This window comes from Coenobita brevimanus, chromosome 101, assembly GCF_032717465.1.
Source record: "Coenobita brevimanus isolate Jiangsu-jjx chromosome 101, ASM3271746v2, whole genome shotgun sequence".
Classification (NCBI taxonomy): Eukaryota; Metazoa; Arthropoda; class Malacostraca; order Decapoda; family Coenobitidae; genus Coenobita; species Coenobita brevimanus.
The window spans coordinates 48,974,672-48,992,772 of record NC_137054.1 but is presented as its reverse complement, the minus strand read 5'-3'; the positions used below and the strand labels follow the sequence as shown (position 1 = coordinate 48,992,772).

Sequence of the window (18,101 nt, the reverse complement as noted above, 5' to 3'; positions counted from 1 at the left end):
TGTTGCTGTTTGCTGATGATACAGTATTGTTGAGTGAAGATGAATGGGAGTTGCAAGGTTTAGTGAATGAATTTGGGACAGTAAGTAGGAGGAGGAAGCTGAAAGTTAATGTAAACAAAAGTAAAGTTATGGTGTTTGAGAGGAATGAAGTCACAGAATGTACAGTGAGGTTGGATGGTGAGGATATGGAGAGTGTGAGTGCATTCAAGTACTTGGGTAGTGTGATGAGTAAGGATGGAACTTTGGGGGATGAAGTGCATGAAAGGGTACAGCAGGGAAGAAAGGTTGTTGGTTCACTGAAAACAGTGATGAGAAATAGGGAGGTGAGTATGGAAGCTAAGAAGTCACTGCATGATAGCACTGTGATCCCTACCCTGACGTATGGAAGCAAGGCATGGACCTTGCAAGAGGGGAACAAGTCAAGAGTGAGAGCAGTGGAAATGAGTTACTTGAGAGGAGCGTGTGGAGTACATGGAGGGACAGGTTGACGAATGAAGAAGTGAAGGAACGTTGTGGGGTGGATGTGGATGTGGTTGAGATTAGGAGAAATACACTGAGGTGGTTTGGACATGTGGAAAGACTGGAGAATGAACGACTGACTAAGAAGGTGTATGTAGGTGAGGTGGAGGGAGGGAGAGGAAGGGGTAGACCAAGGATGAGGTGGAGGGATGGAGTTGAGAGGTATATGAGGGAGGGGGGAGTGAGTTGGGGGGAGGGTAGTCAAATGGTGGGTGACAGAGCGACTTGGAGACGTTTTGTCTGCAGCCACCCTGTGCGGGATTAGGGAGTCGGCCTATAGATAAATAGATTTTTTTTTTTAACCCCTACACCGTGGGCTTGTTTACCAATGACTTGCATGTGCCGCACGGTTATTTGGGCTCCGACAGACTCTCAAAAAATATTTGCCAAAAATCAGTTATTAGTCCTAGAATAATAAAATTACATATGCTTAAGGCACATACCTTCAGCTTTCTCCTGGAATGTTTGTTGAGCCTTCGTCGGTTACCGTAGGACTTGTGGAGACCGCTGCCACCAAATGTCGTAAAGATTTTGTAGTTACTTGTAGAGAAGTATATTTTAGACTTGTGGTCGAGCGGCTTTTATATCTTGTAGTAGTTTCCCCACCAGATGTCATGTAGTGACGGGAGAGGTAAAGAATAGTATGGGACTATTTTTATTTGTCTTGGAAATATTAAACAGGTATAATAGTATAAGTCCTGGGTAGCTACCTCCCTGTCTCGCTATCTCTCTCTCTCTCTCTGTTCTAAAGCTAATCTCCGTCTCCACCTCTCTCTAGGGTCGCTTGTCTCCTTCTAAACTCTCTTTCCTAACATCTCGTGTAGTAGGGTGTGTGTGTCACGTATCTTCCTCATGTCAGCAGTCCTCTCGTGAGAAAGTTCTGTTGCCATGAGGAAGATACGTGACACACACACCCTACTACACGAGATGTTAGGAAAGAGAGTTTAGAAGGAGACAAGCGACCCTAGAGAGAGGTGGAGACGGAGATTAGCTTTAGAACAGAGAGAGAGAGAGAGATAGCGAGACAGGGAGGTAGCTACCCAGGACTTATACTATTATACCTGTTTAATATTTCCAAGACAAATAAAAATAGTCCCATACTATTCTTTACTTCTCCCGTCACTACATGACATCTGGTGGGGAAACTACTACAAGATATAAAAGCCGCTCGACCACAAGTCTAAAATATACTTCTCTACAAGTAACTACAAAATCTTTACGACAAAGTAGGGTAACGAAGTCTCCACTTTACACTTCCCGACAACCCATAATATGATTACCACAGCCAGATACAAACACTATAAACACTATTCTACAATTTTCAAGTAGTTTGGGATCCATACTAAAAAAAAAAAACACTGTGAAAGCAATGGAAATTACGAGCGCGTCTGATCGTCGCACTGGCACTAGTTCGCTCATGGTAGTCTGTCATTTATTATTCATAAAACCCCTCACACTTTATATTTCTATTACTATATAACACTTATATATATCTACAGTCTTTATCCATAAGTTTCCTTCAGTAGTATTAGTTTATTGTCACTGTAGGGATTCAATTTCTTTCAGTAAAATACGTAGCATTCACTTTCTCGTCCTGTATACTGGCATTGAGAGTGAATGTCACTTTCATCTTCACTCTCATAACTCATAGCATTCAGACATGCTAGAGTGAAACTTTCACTTTCATTACTCCTAGGGTATATACTCGTATTCTTATAATACTACTCATTTACATTTCTATTTACGTTCTCTATTTTATTTACGTTATTTACATTTCTATTTTATTTACACTGTGCTGTGCACTGTCACTTGAAATAACTTATAAAACTATTTTCCATTGTTCACGTATATTTACATTCATTACTTTCACTTGCTGTTTACACATTATTTACACATTATTTACAATTCCACTTGAACTGTTTTACTCAATAGAAAGATCGTAGTCACTCTTTTATCAATTGTCAGCCCTTTACCTCTTTCCACACGAGGTTTAGTAGGGGGTAAAGGTCACAGAGCCATTTGCATGGGGGTGAAAAAAGGCCTTGAAGTCAGCAAGATGAAACATACGTCCTCTCACTTCAGAAGATGAGAGTACACTGATAACGCAGGGGCCAGGCCAGCCAGCCTAGAGGCCTGCTTTAGGGGTTATTCAGAGTTACCAATATTACTTCTTGAAACAGCTAAGTCTAGCACTGATATGATTGGCAGGAAATCTAGACAATACATTATAAATTTGGTAGTTCCAGGTGAATGTAAATATCATTTAGGCTTCTCCCTTCCCTCCTTACATGTATATTTATTACGAAAATAGATTAGAGGCCTACTTAGGAGATATATAATCAGAGCTACCAATGTTAAATCTTGAAACAGCTTTGTGTAGCACTGATATGATTGGCAGGAAATCTAGACAATACATTATAAATTAGGTAGTTCCAGGTGAATGTAAATATCACTTAGGCTTCTCCCTTCTCTCCTTACATGTATATTTATTACGAAAATAGATTATACGGCATATTTCAAGGGGGAAAAAACAGCGAAAATTAGCAAACGAGTGCACGTGAGGTGTTGTCAGGTGATAATTAGCCAATTCCAGGTGTATAGCACTCTCACTTACCTGATTTCTTTCTTGTATATATTATTTGGTATAAGAATACGACATAGGGCTTATTTCAATGGATGAAATCAGTGAAAAATTCCAGGGAAGATTTACTTAGCGTGGCATGGCCGGGCAGGCGAGAGGATAGGGTAATGGAGGGGGGGTAGGGAGGGGAGTCAAGAACGGGGAGAAATGACTAAATTGTCAACAATGGATGGGAGTACAGACGAGATTAGGAGTGCTGACTAGTGTTGGACATTGTCAGTACTGATAGATGATACAAGCCCCCACTTGAAAGCCCGGGTGAATTCAAAATAACACAGAATCACAAAAGCGACGCCCCGCGGTATGATCCCTTGCTCCCAAGCGTCACGAAAGTGACGCCCCGCGGTTAAGGGGTTAAGGAAGAAATCACTAATTACTGGAGTCGTTAATTATGAGTTCAGCTGTAATCGGGTTCTACTGTGTATTTATGACAATTGTGCAAGGCTAAGTAACGTTGGGTCTGGTTAGTACTTGGATGGGTGACCGCCTGGGAACACCAGATGCTGTTGGCATCCCTACGTCAAGTGGGGTTGGTGGAGGATTAGTGCCCCTCCCTGTAAAACAATTAACTCTAAGCCCTTGGCCACCCTGTCTGGGATACATGGCGTCTGGCAATGAATGAATGAATGAATGAAAATTTTTTACATGATGTTACACACTGTAATTTTGAATTTTTCGTAATAAAGATATATCAATCTGGTTTAAACCATGCAAAACTACGATAAATTAACTTTATATTGATATACAGATTATGGTTATTACTGCATTTTACTGTGTGGCAATGCAAAAGGAAAAAGAAGCACAGTTTTTAAAATTCTCAGCTGCATATTCGCTTCGCGATTTTTTTCGCTGATCAGTCTGTGTAAATACAGGCATACCCAAGTTGTACGATGCAACTGGTTAAGTAAAATCCCATTGCTAGGCAAGGTATTGTATCTCGGGGTAGATATAACACGTAAAGTCCAGGGATGTGTTTTTGAGCCTTGGGTCCCCCCCCCCAAAAAAAAAAAAGTGAGGAGGGAGGGGGCATTCTCAAATGGCCTAACAGCTGTAAAGAAGATAACCTAAACCTAAAACCAATGCCCATCTCACTTGTACCCAAAGTCACTGGAGGATGCGATCTCTGACCCGTATTCAAACTCATTAAAGAAGCAGCAGCAGCACTGTATACAATCCCATCATCACATGGTACTGGGACAATTAACCTGCTGCGTCCCGGCAGATTTTTCACGAATGACCTCCCTCAATCCCGGCAGATTTTAGAGAAGTTATTTGGCTAAAACCTCTGTTTTTTAAGAGAAACATCAAAAATTCAGAGAGAAAGTGCTCAGTTGAGCTTAGAAATACGGTAGAAGTAAGAGTACCTTTACCTTGTTCTCTCAGGCCAGGCTCGTGAGAAAATGTTTTCTATGAAAGGGGTAGCTATTTCAAACCATTCATAGATGGTTAGATATTTATTCATTCGGTACAAACTTATATGTAGTACACAAGTATATTGGTTTTCAGACATTAATAAGGGCACTATAAGCGTTGCTCACTCACCAAACACATCAACATATGGCACCTTCTTTTACGACGTTACCGCCTCATCACTTCTGCTTGCTTCTTCCTCTGGCTTATTTCTTCCTTTGTCCTCCACCTCAGGAATCATTTTCGCCTTGAATTTCGTCATTGGAGAGACCGTGGTGTGACATGTCCTTACTAGCCAGGTCACTGCTAACAGGTGAGTTGCCGAGAAAATGACGTGCGGGGGGGAGAGGGGGTCAGGTGGGGCCAGGCATTATCCCCACCTGGCGTTGGGTAGAGGAAGGTCTCCCACATAAGCCTACCAAAAATCACCCGTGAAACTTTAAAAATGTGCAAATGACGGACCTCACAATTGCATAACGTATGGATACATTGTCGGGTGTCACCGCGACAAAACATGGTGACCTATCCATACGTCGTCAGGACGTGGCGGGTTAAATAAGCATGTTATGCACAATAATAATGTATGAATGACGCAGAATCGTCCAAGGTGCCAATTCTTGAGACGGAGAACAGCTGTGTTTTGACAGGGAATTCTCTTGATGGGGAATGCGATCGATGATGCAATCAGGGCTGCTTTTTCAACAGCCCCTCTTTATGTCGTTTTTGTTACTGTTCTGGTTGTTGAGCTCCTGTCTTTTCTTCTCTTTTATTTTCCAACATTTACAGTATTTAGAAATTCCTTTGTATTTTCAGAGCGTTTTCCCTGGAACAACCTGAATGGGAACACATGATTTATTGATCGATGATGCGATCGGGATAGCCTTTTCAAAGGCCCCTTTTTATTTCGTTTTAGCTACTCTTCTGGTTGCTGAGTTCCTTTATTTTTTTTCTCTCTTATTTTCCAACATTTATTTAGAAATTCCACTGTATTTTCAAAGCATTTTTCCTTAAACAGCCCGAATATAAACACATGATTAATTGATGTCAAATTTTTCATCAATAGTTTCGTTTCGTTTTGGAAGGCTCCAACATGCTTGCATGGGTCGGCCTTGGTCACCTAATGGCGGCTCTCCATGCTGCTTGATCTCTGGCAACCTCCCTATTCAGTCCCTGAACCCTGAGGTCACACTTAATGACCTCATCCCAGGTCATTTTTGGCCTACCCCTCGCAACCCACCCCTAAATTAAAGCTTTTCACTTTCTAAATCCAATTATCATCCCCCATCCTCTCCACATGCCCAAACCACCTCAATCTAACTCTCCTCATCACAACACCAATACACTCCAATCCCATCCTACCTCTCAACTCTTCCATCATAAACCTAGCCTCTCCAGTCCCTGCACTCAGGGAAGCATTGCACATCCACCTAATCACTGTCAGTTCTGTACATTTGAGCCTACGAATATCCTCTTCCATGTCTTTCTCGGTCTACCCCTCATAACCCCACCCCCAATATTAACACTTCTCACCTTCCTCACCCAATTATCATCCCCCATCCTCTTCACATGTCCAAACCACCTCAATCTACCTCTCCTCATCACAACACCAATACACTCCAGTCCCATCCTACCTCTCAACTCTTCCATTGTAAACCCAGCCCCTCCAGGCCTTGGACGCAGGGACGCACTGCACATCCACCTAATCATTGTCATTTCTGTACGTCTGAGCCGGCGAATATCTTCCTCCTTCACTGCCCAGGTCTCACTGCCATACAGCATTACACTCCTAACACATGCTCCATACAAAGACCCCTTAGCATGTAGGAAGAGCCCTCTCAATGTCAGGAGAGGCAAGAGCTCCCTGAACTTCTTCCAACCACTTCTCACCCTAGCCACAGAGCTAGCTCCAGCCCCACCTCCAGCACACAACATGTCTCGCAAATAACAAAACTCTTCCACACACTCAAGAGACTCACCAACAAGTTTAGTCCTTTCACGCCTGGCCATATCCACATGCTCTCCCTGACACACCGCACACATAAAATCAGCATTATCTCGCTGTCTACCTCTAATCCCCCATCTCTTATGCACCCACTTATCACAAACACTGTACAAGATGGAATTACTTCCCACGTCCTTGTAGCAAATAACACATGGCCATTCTCCCACTTCACCTACAATATCACAACCAACCCTAGATATCATCACTTCTGTTTTATCTGCATTTACTCTTGAGCCCTTGTGCCCCATACCATCTATCCACTTCCTAAATCTTTTCTCCGCCTTCCTTTCATTCTCTGCAGTCAACACCAAATCATCAGCGGACAACATCTCCCACAGGAGTCCATTTCTGAAGTCATGTGACAGAGCTTCAAGTACCATGATAAACAATAAGGGACTCTGACCCATGATGCACACCAACATTCATGGAAAACTCATCGCTCAAATCTCTCTTCACTTTTACCTGGGTGCGAGGACCCACGTACATGGTCATAACCACCCTGACCAGCCACTCCTCGATCCCAAGCTTTTTCATTGCCCATTTCACTACCTCTCTAGGAACTCTGTCAAAGGCCTTCTCCAAATCAACAAAAACAAAGTACAGTTCCCTTTTCTTTCTTATATATTCTTCCTGAAGCTTGTGAGCAATGAATATGACATCAGTGGTCCCTTTGCCCGGCTTAAACCCAAACTGCATCTCAGCAGTATTCACTCTTTCTCTAATCACACCTTCTCTCTCCGTTACCATCGTTATCTGATCTAAAAGTTTTATGCCTCTATAATTTGCTCTTTCCAGGGCATCATCTCTCCCCTTGTACACCTTTACAATTACACTCTTCAGCCAATTATCTGGGACAACAAACTCATATACTGTATAATTATATTTATCAGGTCAGTGACTAATCTGACTCCTGTATCTCCTGAGGCCTTCAACATTTCAGCAGTCAACCCAGACACACCTGCTGCCTTCCCCACCTGCATCCTGCCTACTGCCTCACTCACAGTAGCAGTGTCAATAAAAGACCAAGGGCCAAACACTAAATCTGCTTGCTCCAAACCTTCCCTGTCCCAGTCAAACTCCTCATTCAACAACCGGCTATAATTATTTTTTTTTTTTAATGTGAGGAAGAAGGAACCAAAGGCCACGAGCCAGCAATATTGTTCCTTCCATGAGAAAAACAAAATATAAGAGAGTCAAATTCATGGTCCGATCATTTTGAGATGCCTGGACACACTGCGTTTGAAAGACTGGAGATCATAGGAAGCAGGAAATACAGACAGAGGGAGACAGTTCCAGAGCTGACCTGTTGCATAAATGAAGGACTGGGAGTAACGGTTAACTCTTGCTCTCCCCATGCATTTTTAATATCCCCTCTGTTCACCACTGCCCTTCCTTCATCATTCTTCACACACTGCTCACCTATAATATCCCGATTCTCCCTCTTCACCTGATTTGCCACCTTAACCCCTAGGCACCGGGCACGGATAGACCTATCCACGTCCCATCACCGGGTTATTACATATCAGGAAAATCAATTTTCCAAAAAATATTTTTTTTCATTACAAATCAATCACAAATGACAAAAAACACATAAAAAGTGCGTACTTATGCTCTGCTGACGATTTGGAGGTGGTGGTGTGGTGTGAGGGAGCTGGTGTGTGGCGGCTGGGCTGAGCATGTTCAAGGTCGTGGTGATGTGTTGGAGGGAGAAGGGATGATTACCTCGCGCCAAAATAAGTGTTGAGTTTGTCTTTTTTCTCTCACTAATTCACAATGCTGTATGAACTCAATATTACAACTAAAACAGCAAAAAACAGAAGAAAGTAACTAATAAAGATCGGCTTATTTTATGTTTTCCATGTAGGTAAGGTGTATGGTAAAGTGTTAATTATAAGAGTTAGAGAGGGTACAGAGGGAGTGATTGGTGATGAGCAGTGTGGCTTTAGGAGAGGGAGGGGATCGTGGATCAGGTGTTTGCAGTGAGACAAGTGTGTGAAAAGTATTTAGCGAAAGGCAAGGATGTGTTTTGGGCATTTATGGATTTAGAGAAAGTGTATGATAGAATTGATAGGGAGGCTTTGTGGACTGTTTTAAGATTGTATGGACTTGATGGTAGGTTACTAAAAGGGATGAAAAGTTTTTATGTAAATAGTAAAGCGTGTGTAAAAGTGGGAAATACTGTGAGTGATTGGTTTCCTGTAAGAGTGGGGCTGCGACAGGGATGTGTGATGTCGCCTTGGTTGTTTAATATTTACATGGATGGTGTTGTACGGGAGGTGAATGCAAGAGTTTTAGGTGGAGGTCTGAGTCTGGTGAATGTTGATGGTGGAGAATGGAATCTGAAGCAGCTGCTGTTTGCAGATGATACTGCACTGGTGGCTGATTCAGAGGAGAGAATGAGACAGTTGGTAGAGAAGTTTGGAAGGGTGTGTGAAAGGAGGAAATTGAAAGTATATGAGAATAAGATTAAAGTGATGAAGTGTACGAGGTTGGTAGATGGTAGGGGGATGAATATAGTTTTGAATGGCGAGTTGCTTGAGGAGGTAGAGTGTTTTAAATATCTAGGGTCACATGTTGCTGTGGATGGAAGAATAGATGCAGAAGTGAAGTTTAGAATAAATGAAGTAGGAAAGGTGCTGGGAGGAATGAAAAAAGTGTTTAGATGTCGTTCGCTCAGAATGGATGTAAAGAGAAGGCTGTATGAGGGTGTTGTGGTACCGACTGCATTATATGGGGCTGAAACATGGAATATGGGTGTAGCAGAAAGGAAAAGTTTGAATGTAATGGAGATGATGTGTCTGAGGAGTATGTGTGGAGTGACGCGTATGGATCGAGTGCGGAATGATGAAGTGCGAAGGAGAACTGGAGTTGTTCAGGAGATGGCTGTTAGAGTTGAGCAGAGGGTTCTGCGATGGTTTGGGCATATGGAGAGAATGGATAATGAGCGATTGGTGAAAAAGATAACTAGATCTGATGTGAGAGGTGTAAGGCTGAGAGGAAGACCACGAATAGGATGGATGGACAGTGTGAAGAGAGCGCTGGATGCGAGAGGGATGTCTGTTGAGCAAGGAAGAGTGGCTGTGCGTGACAGAAATAAATGGAGAGAAATTGAGAATGAATAAGTGATGACGCAGCCCTGAGGGGATATTCTCCCGCATTTGGTCTGATCAGCTATTTCAGGTCAGGTGCGGGTAAGGGGATGAGTCTGTTATGATGTGGCAGGGGTAAACCAGCTCTGCTGTCGGGCCCTGCTGCGGATGTCACTGATTGCATTGCGCAGTTGACCCTTGTGCGGTGTGGTGTGGTGAGGATCTGTCCGCTCTCCCCTTTGGGACTAAGATGCGAATGAATGTGCTTTGAATGGATGAGTAAATGGGGAGTGTGTCGTCCTGTCTCGGCTACCTCCCTTTCCTTGGGGGAAGCAGCCTAGGTATATAGATAGATAGATAGATGATACTTATTTTCTAACAATTTTATGTCTATTTAGGTATTCATTATTACTGTATTTTCACACTATTTACACATTATTTCACTGTTTTTAGTCATTCTTGACAATATGATACTCCCTAAAGGCTGGCTATGGTCAGTACAAGTGTACTCAAGCACCCGTACACTCTCCCCCACACCCTTCAGGGCCCCCTAGTAGCCCTCCCCACCACCCCAACCCATCCCATCCCTCCCAACCCCTACCCCTATCCTGAACCAGTACAAGCAGGTTCCAAGTCCACACTCTTCCTAAGCCGGCCTCACACCACCCTCCACCACAGCCCTCCTCCCTGCTGGGCTGCCCTCCCACCACTCCCACCCACACCCCTGCCCCCTCCCCCAGCCAGCCAGCGTGACCCCGCGCACCAGCCATGCCGGAACAATACTCAGAGTCCATATGGCACACTACTAAGCTCAAACATGCCCACGAAAAATTAAAATGTCATATGATGTGGACTGTAGGCCTCTACCAAAACATCATATGACGTGGACCAGCTTCTAAGGGTTAAATACCATATTCTTCCCTTCCACACAATTTAGGTTATCAAGTAAATGTCTCTGTGACCAGATTTTGCCCTGTATATCTCTGTTCTAGGTTTCCTGTAAGCCAAGAAACCATTTACAACACTGGGTGGTAACCATATAACCAAACCCTACATGCTCCCTATGTGTCAACAGGTGGGTTGGTGGAGGGTTAGTGCCCCTTCCCGTGAAACAAATAACTCAAAGTCAAATGGCCACCCCTTACCGGATTATGGCGTCTGGCAATAGATAGATAGATAGATAGATAGATAGTCCTACACCTGGGCAGCCAAGTATTCCTCTTTGTTACCACCCTTCTTCCATTCCCTGAAAAGATTTCTTTTCTTCTGCATGAAATATTTACTCTCAAAGGTCTTCATAATTATTATTTAAAATTATCATTACGTATTCCATGACAGGTTAGATGATAGTTTAATGGTCAAACACAAAATATTCTTTGCTGAGTCGCCTAGTTGTCGACACTGTAAAATTTAGTTCCTCGTCTGAAGGACGAGAATCCGTACCCCAAATGACAGTGTTCACTCCACCTATGACTAAAACACATTAATCTAAGTCTAAAAACAGTTTATAAATCAACCTAAACACAAAATTTAAGTCTAAATTATCATCCAGATCGGTAAAAAAAAAATAAAAACGCATCACAAAACCGGGGGTAGGCCTATGACAGGTGGGGTAAAGTGGTATTTCTACCCCCATCACCATTCCGGGGTATCACATCTAGAGGTATCGTAAATCAGGGTTTGCCTGTACTGTTTTTACGATAGGACTCTGGTTGTGGTGGTACTTTAAAGCAGAATAGTTGTACTTTATTGTAAAATGTTCAAAAAAGGAAAAGAAAGAAAATAAAAAGTCAAAATCACGGGCTGAAGTTAGGCAAAAACCAAAAATTTTATATTTTCATTCATTCATTGGCAGACGCCATGTATCCCAAATGGGGTGGCCAAGGGCTTAAAGTTAATTGTTTTACAGGGAGGGGCACTAATCCCCCACCAACCCCACTCGACACGTGGGAAGAACGTTATGCCAACAGCATCTGGTGTTCCCAGGCGGTCACCCATCCAAGAGTACACCGCTTCCCGTCCGATCAGCGAAGTTAAGCATTTTATATTTTGCTGCAGAAAAATATTTGCCAAGAATAAAGTAATAAAAAGACAAAGCCATGAGTCAAACCAGCTGTGCAGTACCCACCACGCACAGAGCAACCATTCCGTGACGTCACGCTTGAGTCTCTTTGCTATGACACGTAAAAGCGATTTATGGTGAATATTTTACAAGAATATCTTAAAATGTTGCATAAATGCATCACTGGAATCTCTGAGGTTAGAATTGAAATGACGTGAAAACGCGTCATCAGAATCTCAAAGGGTTAAGTACTACAGTAAAAGTCCTATTATTTGGCAGCTGATTATTCGGTAGATCTGATATTTCGGCAGTTTTTGAGAAACAGTCCCATTTACGAAAGTACATGGCAGATGTCCAGAATCATCTCTGCAGTCCAGGAAGTGTTTATCTGTGACTTGTAGGCCTACTGTTTCATTACACTTATAAATGTTTACTAGTTTCTATAGTTTTCAGATTCAGGTATAGTACAGCATTAATTACAATATTGCACAGTATCAGACAGTACACTAACCACCCCCCCAAATTAGCGATGGTTACGTTCCAAGTCCCCTCGCTAATTCTTGAAATTCACTCATTCTTGACACCTTCCTGAAAATGACATTTACCGGTAATTGCGTAGCCCATGAACCACTGATACCGTATTGCATTACCTATAAACAAAAGTTGCTTGTTAAATCTGTTTCCCCGTTGTTTTTAGCTGTACGGCTGTGACAGCTCCTGTACAGTATGTACTTTGATTCCTCAGCATAATGGTGGAAGGAACTCTCATGTTTAACAAAACCTAACCTAACTGAGTTTAACTGTACCTAATAAATTAACCAAACCTAACTTAACATGAAGTTAGAAAAATGCATAAAATTAACTGGAGGAATATGAATTGCTAAGGTCTTTCTGATGAAAGTTAAACGTACATTTAGCGTTCATTCATTTGTTCATTTTTGTGTTTATATATGAAAGAGAGAGTATTGATGCAAACAGTAATGTACTCCATTAACCCTTTAATAACTTCCGGCACTGAACAACCCTTTACAGTGCCGGTGTCAGTGACGCTGAGTAAGTGTGAGCTACAAAAAAAAACTGTTAACAATTATGGGAAGGGAACGAAGGTCACTGGTGTGTTTACAAGACTCTACGAGACAATTCCAAGCAGTCAAGCTGTCGCTTAATCTCAGATGTTTTCACCCCTTTGGTAAATACATCGTAACTTTATCAATTCTTCCGTGAATCATATCGAATCATAGCATGGGTTTAGGAAGCTAAATAACACATTGCTAAGTGTGTCAGATGATTATCTTCACATCTTTAAGAAAAATAAATTGATTTCAGAAGAATGGAAGAAACTTACTGTACTGTATGTACGCAAAGACGGATTAAATGTTTTCCATTTAGTTTTCTTAAAGATGTGAAGAAAATTGTCTGGCACACCTAGCAATGTGTTTTTTAGCTTCCTAAACCCATGCTATGATTCATTATAATTCACGGAAGAACTGATAAAGTTATGGTGCATTTACCAAATGGGCGAAAACATCTGAGATTAAGTGACCACCTGACTGCTTGGAATGGTAACATAGAGTCATGTAAACATATCAGTGACCATAATTGTTCACGGTTTTTTGTAGCTCACACTAAAACGACGTCACTGACATCGGTACTGTAAAGGGTTGTTCAATGCCAGGGGTTAAGGGGTTAATGGAATACATTATTGTTTGCATTAATACTCTCCCTTTCACATATAAACACAAAAATGAACAAAAGAATGAGCGCTATATGTATGTTTAACTTTCATCCGAAAGACCTTACCAATTCATGTTCCTCCAGTTTCTTTTATGTATTTTTCTGACTGTTTTATTTTGTGTTTGGAGACAGTACTGTGTACAGTACTCCAAACACATCTGTAATAATATAAGTAGTGATGACAGTGTTCACCAATACAAATGATGTACTGAGCCGGTAGGTAATATTCCATATCATTTCAGCCACCTGGGACTTGTAGGCCTACTGTGTCATTACACTTGTATATGTTCACTAATTTATACATATTTCGGATTCATGTATAGTACTGCACTGACTACAGCATTTTACAGTATACAGTACTCTCTCCAAACACAATTGTAATACCATAAGTGGTGAAGACAGTGTTCACCAATACATTTAAGGTACTGAGTGGGTAGGTTTTTTTATTATTCACCAAATCCAATTTCTTGGCATCAGCCCCGTCCCATAGATGCTGAATAATAGGACTTTTACTGTATTATTAGTTAAGTGTATATAAAATTCAGAAAATAATATGGACACTGAATAAGTAAATATGATTCCTACCAGTGACATCCTCCCTGTGAGGTGTAGGGATCATGATGAGGCCACGGAGTATCAGAAAATACAAAAACAATAGAAGAATAAAATAATAATAAAGCAATATAACAGTAAAAATTATAAAAACTGTAACCCACACTTAGCTATAGATTTAATGATGCACAAAGAACAATCCAAGTGAAAGAAACAAAGTACATCTGTTCAATACTGTAAACTGTGCCAGCTACAATGGTGGTGGTGTGCTGGACCTTACTCTGAGCTGTACTGGAACTATACAGGTACTTTCATCCATCATTCCAAAAATACAGTAATCCTAGCATACTCACCAATATACTGTCCTGATGTGGCGCGGGAGTCAACAGCCATAACCACACCCCCTTTGTACTTGAAGCCCAGAGTAGTTGTGCCATGAGCAAAGTTCAGCCGCAACTTCCTCCCATTCTCATCCACCAGGTATTCCCCAACTTGGCATTCAGACTTGGAAGGGAAAGAGTAATCAGCCAGTCAGATAAATGGTACAAAGTATCCTGAATTCGTTATTGCAACATTATCCAGCATTAATTTTCAACATTGGTGGTAGATGGTGGTGACCATCATCCACTCACAATGTAGTGCTGCCTACTTCTTCCTTCACCTTCATCATTCTTTTTTGTGTTGCTAGCCTCTCTTCCTATTTTTCCCATCTTTCCTGTCACTTTTTATTATTAGCCTGTTCCTTCATTATGGTTAGCGAGTAGAGGTACGGGAGAAGATGAGAGAGAGAAGAGAGTTGTATATGAGAGCGGCAAAAGGGAGGTTAAGAGACTGGTGAAGGAGAGTAAGAAGAATGTGGATGAAGAGTTTGGGAGGAATCTGAGTGAGAAATGGAGGGAGAGTAAAAAATTGTTTTGGAAGGAGGTAAAGAAAGTAAGGCAGTGTGAAAGGGGAAATAGTAGGGGAGTGAAAGATAGGAATAGTAGATTGTTGGTAGGAGAAGAGAGAGAAATTGAGGAGATGGAAGGAACACTTTGAGGATTTGTTGAATGTAGAGAGTGACAGCAGTGCGAGTATCAGTGGTCAGGGAATGGCTGGGAGAAGAAGAGATGAGAGGAGGGAGGAAGAGATCAGTAGGGCGGAAGTAGTGGAAGCGATGAAAAAGATTAAGTTGGGAAAGGCCCCAGGAATTGATGGAGTTTGTGGTGAAATGCTGAGGTATGGGGGTGAGATTGTTGTGGAGTGGATATGGAAGTTGTGTAAATTGGCTTGGGAAGAGGGACGGGTTCCAGAGGACTGGAAATCAGGTATAATTGTTCCTTTATACAAAGGAAAAGGGGAGAGAGAAGTATGTGGTAACCATAAGGGTATTTGCCTTCTTAGTGTGACTGGTAATATATATGGTAGAATACTCATTGACAGGGTTAGGCATATGACAGAGGAGCTAGTTGGAGAAGAACAAGGGAGATTTAGGAAGGGAAAAGGGTGTGTAGATCAGATATTTGTTCTAAGATGTTTAGTGGAGAAGTACCTAGAGAAGGGAAGAAAAGTGTATGCTGCCTTCATGGACTTGGAGAATGCTTATGACAGAATAGACAGGCAAGGTATGTGGAAGGTATTAAGAATATATGGAGTGGAGGGGAAATTGTTGAGTGCTGTGAAGAGTATGTACGAGGGAGCTACGGCTACGCTGTGAGTGGATGGTGAGCTGAGTGAGTTCTTTGATCTCAATGTGGGACTGAAACAGGGTTGTGTGATGTCTCCATGGCTGTTTAATATATACATGGAAGGGCTAGTAAAGGAGGTGCAAGGTAGGGCAGTGGATGTGGGGGTGGCTCTAATGAATGAGGGTGAGATTTGGAAGATTCCGGTGTTGCTGTTTGCTGATGATATAGTATTGTTGAGTGAAGATGAATGGGAGTTGCAAGGTTTGGTGAATGAATTTGGGACAGTGTGTAGGAGGAGGAATCTGAAAGTTGATGTAAACAAAAGTAAAGTTATGGTGTTTGAGAGGAATGAAGTCACAGAGTGTGAGTGAAGTTGGATGGTGAGGATGTGGAGAATGTGAGTGCATTCAAGTACTTGGGTAGTGTGATGATTAAGGATGGAACTTTGGGGGATGAAGTGCGTGAAAGGGTACAGCAGGGAAGGAAGGTTGTTGGTTCACTGAAAGCAGTGATGAGAAATAGGGAGGTGAGTATGAAAGTTAAGAAGTCACTGCATAATAATATTGTGATCCCTACCCTGACGTATGGAAGCGAGGCGTGGACCTTGCAAGAGGGGAACAAGAGTGAGAGCAGTGGAAATGAGTTACTTGAGAGGAGCATGTGGAGTGATATGGAGGGACAGGTTGACGAACAAAGAAGTGAAGGAATGTTGTGGGGTGGATGTGGTTGAGATTAGGAGAAATACACTGAGGTGGTTTGGACATACGAAGAGAATGGAGAATGAATGACTGACTAAGAGGGTGTATGTAGGTGAGGTGGAGGGAGGGAGAGGGAGGGGTAGACCGAGGATGAGGTGGAGGGATGGAGTTGAGAAGTATATGAGGGAGGGGGGGGTGAGTTGGGGGGAGGGTAGTCAAATGGTGGGTGACAGAGTGACTTGGAGGCGTTTTATCTGTGGCCACCCTTTGCGGGATTAGGGCGTCGGGCTATAGATAGATAGATAGATTTACTTTGAGTAGCCTAATCATTTCCTATAGGCAAGGAATCCATTAACAACACTGAATGGTAGCCATATAACCAACCCATACACATTCCCTAAGTGTCAACAAGTGGGTTGGCAGTGGGTTAGTGCCCCTCCCCACAAAACTACTAACCCACTGACAAATGGCCACCCCTTAGGGGATTCTGGAGTCAACAGAGAGATAGATAGATAGATAAATAGATAGATAGACAGACAGACGGACAGATATAGATGGTTTCCAATTTGCAATATCCTTTAGAAAACACCTCAACAAATACTTGAATAAACACAATATACCTACAGACACTTTTCTTTAACACATTTGAGATTGGAACAAACCAAAACTCAGTACTCTCATTAATTTATATCCATATACCTAAGCTGCTTCCCCCAGAGAAAGGGAGGCATCCGAGACAGGACGATACACTCCCAATTCACGCATCCAAACACACACACTTATTCATATCTTAGACCCAAGGGGAGAAAGGACAGATCCTCACTGCACCACACAGCAAGAGGGTCAACTACACAATGCAATTAGTGACATCTGCAGCAGGGCCTGACAGCAGAGCTGGATTACCCCTACCACATCATTATGGACCCATCCCCTTATCTGCACATGACCTGATCAGCTGATAAGACTAAATGCGGGAGAATATCCCCTCGGGGCCACGTCACCATTCATTCATTCACAATTTCTCACCAATCATTCCTATCATGTGCAACCACTCTTCCTTGCTCAACAGACATCCCTCTCACATCCAACACTCTCTTCACACTGTTCATCCATCCTATTCATGGTCTTCCTCTACCTCTCACATCCCATCCAGTTATCTTTTTCAACAATCGCTCATCATCCATTCTCTCCATATGGCCAAACCATCGCAACACTTTCTGTTCAACTTGATCAGCCATCTCCCGCATAACTCCAGTTTTCCTTCGCACTTCATCATTTCTCACTCGATCCACATGTGTTAGTCCACACACACTCCTCAGACACCTAATCTCCATTACATTCAAACTTTTCCTCTCTGCTACACCCATATTCCATGTTTCAGCCACATACAGCCTATTATTTGGCAGCTGATTATTCGGTACATCCGACATTTCGGAAGTTTTGAGAAATAGTCCCATTTACGAAAATCTCTGATTGTTCGACAGATGTCTGGAATAATCTCGGCAGTCAAGGAAGTGTTATCTGTGACTTGTAGGCCTAATGTTTCATTACACTTCTATATGTTCACTATAATCAGATATAGAACTGTATTGATTACAATATTGCACAATACCATACAGTACAGTAACCATCTCCCCAAGTTAGTGAGGGTTACGTTCCAAGCCCCCCTCACTAATTCTTGAAATTCGCTCATTCTTGACGCCTTCCTGAAAATGACATTTACCGCT

General features: G+C 42.3%; 1 protein-coding gene across 1 annotated transcript in view; it reads right to left on the bottom strand.

The window, feature by feature from the left end:
- Positions 1-18,101, bottom strand: part of LOC145415139 (proteasome subunit beta type-5-like) — a 140,772-nt gene that overhangs the window by 80,331 nt on the left and 42,340 nt on the right. The window contains exon 2 of the mRNA XM_080284559.1: positions 14,363-14,513. Within this exon, the coding sequence (XP_080140685.1) occupies positions 14,363-14,513 (151 nt within the window). The remainder of the gene's footprint in view (positions 1-14,362; positions 14,514-18,101) is intronic.